The sequence below is a fragment of the Neopelma chrysocephalum genome, unplaced genomic scaffold, assembly GCF_003984885.1.
Source record: "Neopelma chrysocephalum unplaced genomic scaffold, ASM398488v2 Primary Assembly neopelma1_299, whole genome shotgun sequence".
Lineage (NCBI taxonomy): Eukaryota > Metazoa > Chordata > Aves > Passeriformes > Pipridae > Neopelma > Neopelma chrysocephalum.
This window is the reverse complement of record NW_020897961.1, coordinates 1213171-1218244: the sequence shown is the minus strand read 5'-3', so window position 1 is coordinate 1218244 and position 5074 is coordinate 1213171. Positions and strand designations below refer to the sequence as shown.

The following is a 5074-nucleotide window of genomic DNA, read 5'->3' as shown; positions in this document are numbered from 1 at the left end:
CCTCCACTGCAACCCAGCACGGAGTGACTGCAGGCTCTGACCCTGCTCAGCCTCATGAGCACTGAAACCTTCCAGCAGCCCCTCCTGGAGCAAAGGCACCAACAAGCTGCAGCCTGGAGGTGCAGAACCACAGGGAGACAGAAGCAGGAGCCTGAGCAGGATCTCAAATGAAAAAATCCACTCGAGCTGGGCTGCTGAAGCCCAGGAGCACGGAGGCTGCCAGGGGGAAGCACACCCAGCCCAAGGCTCTCCGAGAGCAGAGCAGCTGCCGAGTGCTCAGACAGCCATACGGCTGCTTCCCATCCAACATACTGCTCCCAGGGCTGAGCAGCAACTGCAGAAAACAACAGAAGGGAAATAATAAGGGCTATATATTATGTGTAGATTAAAAAAAAAAACCACAACAAAACAGGTTCTCCAATTCAGCATGCTTGCACCTTCCAGCTACTTCTTGGTAGCTGTGATCCAGGAGCAGGGGTTGTGTTGAAGGAGCTCTGGCTCTTTCTCTAAAAGCCAGGAAGACCACAGTTTGCAGCCTGTACACAAGACAATAACCCATATTGCTTTCTAGGTATCTACTGGCATTGGGAAGCCTCTGATCAAGTTGCTAAATTAAAAAAAAAAAAAAGGAAAAAACAAGGTGGAGAGTGAACTTAATAGAAACCACTTGAAATGTGCTTGTTTATAGAAAAAAATGAAGGCTGGAACAGGGTGGGGTGGGAGGATTCTTTTTCTAGTCTCCCACGTACTCCTAAAATGGTCTGTGCCTTGCCTGGAAGTAAATCAATACTAAGCACAGTCCAGGCGAGACTGCCATCTTACATGAAGCACTGACTGTAAAATAGACACAAAAGACACATGATACTCTCTAAGGTCCCCAGCAGCTATAATATCCATCCTTGGCAGCTCGCTTGACATTTCCTTGCCCTGCTTCCCAGTCCTCTTTCTTCCTCCCTCCTCCCTCCCCCTCTCCTGCTCCTCTCTCTCGCTAACAGCCCTGCTCTGCCTCTCAGGGGCTTGCCGACCGGGTGAACAGATAACAAACCTGTCAAGAAGGGTTTAGCTGGGGAATAAATCCTGCATTCGCCAGGAAATGATGTGTACAATGGGAAAATACAAGGGATGACATGAGCCTTCCCTTCTGAGAGAGTGGCCAGGAGATCCTTAAAATGTTACAGCTCGTGCTAAATGGACATTGGGATGGCTGATTAGATCGTATCTCAGACCTTTCAAGTGCCTCCCTTCCTCCCCACTTCTCACCGCTACTGAAGACACACAAAGAAAACAGACAAAGCCCATCCCTACTTCTGCTCCTTAAAATATGTATTTTTTTTAGAGGCTTGGCCATGAGGAAGGTGGGGTTGGCATGTACTAAGCCTAAGGTCAAGGCTAAAATCTCTTTTAGTGGCAGAAAGGTCACGTGAAATCCACTGGGTAGTCACAATTTCCATTTATAAAAGGCAAATATAAAAGCAAGAACCTTATCTTGGGGACTTAATACATGTCTTGGCTTATTACTGTTTTCAAAGAACCTTTTGCACAAATCTGATTTGCACTGGTGCAATAAAGATTCATTATCCTTTTACACAGCAGACTTTGCATTTCTGCTCAGGATTTAATTATGAAAAACAGAACCCATCCCATAAACAGATGCTAATCACAGTAGGAAAGTACTTTCATTTGAGTAACAAGGTAGCTCAGAAAGTTTGCTGAAAGTCTGCTGCATCAGCAAGAAGAGCTATTAGGGAGGAGAAAAGGGAAGGAAGAACTGATTCAATGCTTCTCACAGCCAGCATCTCCATGCTGAGATCTCAGGGAGCTGGTTTTGTTGGGAGCAGAAGAAGAGCAATTCCATGTGTCAGGAACTCCCCTCTCTAGCACACACAACTGATCAAGAACCTTGTCTACAGCTGCTTCTTGGATTCTAACACTGGCTGTCTCCAATCACAGCCTTGGGTTAATCTCAAATTCAAATCCTGGAAAATTCTGGGATTCAGATGGAATCATTCCTTTTGGTCTCTAGTACAGCAAACCCAGTGTTGCTGTGTTTGTGTGCCAGGGGACTGTTTCCCCCCATGTCCAGGCACACAACCCATGGCTCTGATGGAGATTTTATAAAGCAATGTCATTCATCCACCACATGGATATTTGACAGAGCTGAGGAATCTTGCAAAATGAAACTGCTGCCAGTGCATTTTCAGCTCTTGAAATCCAAGATGTTGTTTTTTACTCTTTTAAAACACCTTTTGAGATACTGATATCACAGTGCAAAGTGTGACTCCAGTGGATGGTTGTTACACAAAGCCCGTTCAAAGCACAATGAGCAATACAGGGCAGATCCTCTGGTGAGTCAAACTGCGGGTAAAGCAATGCAATCTGCACAGAGATTGCTATCCACAGAGAAAATCTGAAGTACTTTGGTTATCACAGGTAATGGTTGCTTGTAATGGTTCCTTAAAGTTTGATTTAACAATCAGGAAAACGTGGATTTTGGTGACTTTGCAAAAACTGGTGTTTAAATACAGATTACAAAGTTAAATCCACTATCCACTAAATACAACTGCTTGTAACCCTTGTCAGTCCATGATGGCAGCACTAGTTTACTTAGAGCAATGACACCAAGTGTCTTCCAAGAGAAGCTACAGCCAAGGGTCCACTCACAGTGACAGCTCTGTCCAAGCAGATAAAACAATCAGAATGACAATGGGCTTCTTGCTGTAATAAAGGCCAGGCTGGGTTCAGACAACTCTGCCCATGCATCTTCCAACTCATAGTCAACATCTGGCTACAGGTAAACTCCAGTGACATAATGCAATGTAATAAACCTTGTTTGCAACATCTTGAAGGGACAATGCCTTTACTAATGATATTTTAATGAGGAAATGTGTATGGTAATTACTGCTGTCTTCTAGCTGGTCTAAAAAAAAAAAAATCCTGCACCCAGGAAATGTAATGTTGAATGGCTTTTTCTGTCTGCTTTGGGTTGGGGTTTTTGTCCTCATTCGTGGTGGAGCAGGCAGGACTAAGCAGGAATGCCACAGAAATGGCTTCAGCTAAAGGGAGATTACTGTTGAATAAGATCATATCTTCCTTTTTTATTTTGTATAAGTGTTTTCTTAATTTGCAACTGGTATTTCAAGGAAGAGACACGTAAAGTACTTAGCTATTATTAGAGGAATTGAGCAATATAATATGATCCTGTTTATGCCCTAATAGCAAGGAGTGATGGACTGGTTTGCCACAGACAGCATTTTATTACTGCAGGGCCACATGTGCTGGGAGTTGCAGTGACCTTACACTCAGAGGTTCCCATCTTATTTTCTACTGCTAAGTGTTGCTTTTTTTCCATTTCTGGAGGGGAAGAAGGTCACTTCTCACTATTACTGTTCCATTAACTTACACTACAGCATACACATTCTTAATCCAATAGCACCTTACATTGTGCCTTTTAACTCAATAGTGCATTATTTTCTCAAGTCTTGCCTACACTGAACAAATTAATACCTGAAGTTCTGCGCTTATCAAGAGCAGAACAGTTAAAATGTTTAGTAAAGGTGCTGGGGGGCTGAGGCATTGGTACAAATCCATTTTTCTTTTCACCTTTGCAGTTGTTAACAACGAGTGATGGGCTCCCACACGCCTGCAAGCACCAGAGCTGGACTCTCATTCACACTCAGCATCAATGAGAGCCAGACCCAACACACCATTTTTCATGACTTATACTCACTGAATAATGCTGATGCCTTGCAACATTTCTTAACACACATCAGACAACAAGACAAAACTTGCATTTTAGCAATGTTGCATTTTATAAATATCACTCTTCAGTCAAGGTGTTGTTTGGAGCCAATGGGAACACATGGTATCCTTGCCACACGCACTGCTGGGAGCACCAGGACTCAGTTTGAAACAACTTTTACCCAATTAAACAGTGACTTTGCTCACCTGAAAGAAGAGACACAGCCCTTACTTGTGATTCATGGGTGCACTGCAGCCCTTCAGTAACACCAAGAGGTCAATAGGATTTTATTTAGCAATTGGTCTAGCTGCAAAAAGTGGTTCCAGTTCAACCTGTTCTGCCATTTCAATTTATCTTCTTTAATAAAGAAATTAAAAAAATAAGCAGGGATGTTTTATTTAAGAATCTGATTCTAGATATATCAATGCATTAAAGGCATCCCTGCAGATTCAGCCTTTTCTGATTGAATTCTGGATCATTTTTACTCAGTGAATGGAACGGGAAAAGTCCAGGATGCCAAGAGAATAATATACTACAAGCTGGTGTTATGATGACATGCTTCAAATAATCCCCTGCCAAAATGAAATTTAATTATAGCTATTGTTTGTATTATTCAAACGACTATTGACAGTAAATCTATCTAGCACGACGTTTCCTCTTTGTATTCACTGCAGCCTTTAGACTGGAAGGAAAAACAAGAAAACTAAGAAAAAGGAAATGCTTCCCCCCCCTTCCTCCTTCCGTGGTATCAGGCTACACGAGGCCACTGAAGCCCAGTTGATTTCCCAAGTCCAATTATTTTGCAGTTCACAATCCTCTAGAATAGCACAGCTCACCTGGGGACTGGGGCTGCCTAAACACGCTGCACTTAATGGAGTCCCTGAAGTTGTCTCCATTTCATTGCTCCTAACTAATAGGCTGTGATATTTTTTTTTTTCCCCAAATAGACCACAGCTCTTCCCACTCCCCTCGCCCATCCTCCACAGAAAATCCAAGTGGCTAACGAGGCATCATCGGGAGCCTGCCCGCCCCTCTCCACCGCCGTACCTTCACTACCCCCTGCTGACGGCAGGGCTGAGCACCAGCACCCCTCACCTGCTCCCCTCCCACGGCCCCTCCCAGCTTCGGGTTTGGGAAGGACAGAGAGACAGAAAAAACATAGACTTGTAGCTGGTGCCTGCTGGCATGAATGCTACCAGACCCCTGCAAGGCTGAGGCCTAATAAAAAGTGCTCTTTCTGAAGATGTCAGTGATTTTAATATAATTTGGTCTGCTTTTCCTTGTCCTTTTCCCTTCCCTTCCCTTCCCTTCCCTTCCCTTCCCTTCCCTTCCCTT

General features: G+C 43.9%; 1 protein-coding gene across 1 annotated transcript in view; it reads right to left on the bottom strand.

The window, feature by feature from the left end:
• Nucleotides 1–422: 422 nt before the first annotated feature.
• The window catches only part of LOC113978231 (autism susceptibility gene 2 protein-like), a 397184-nt gene continuing 392532 nt past the window's right edge, over nucleotides 423–5074 (bottom strand). Inside the window, exon 5 of the mRNA XM_027704999.1 lies at nucleotides 423–506. Within this exon, the coding sequence (XP_027560800.1) occupies nucleotides 423–506 (84 nt within the window). The remainder of the gene's footprint in view (nucleotides 507–5074) is intronic.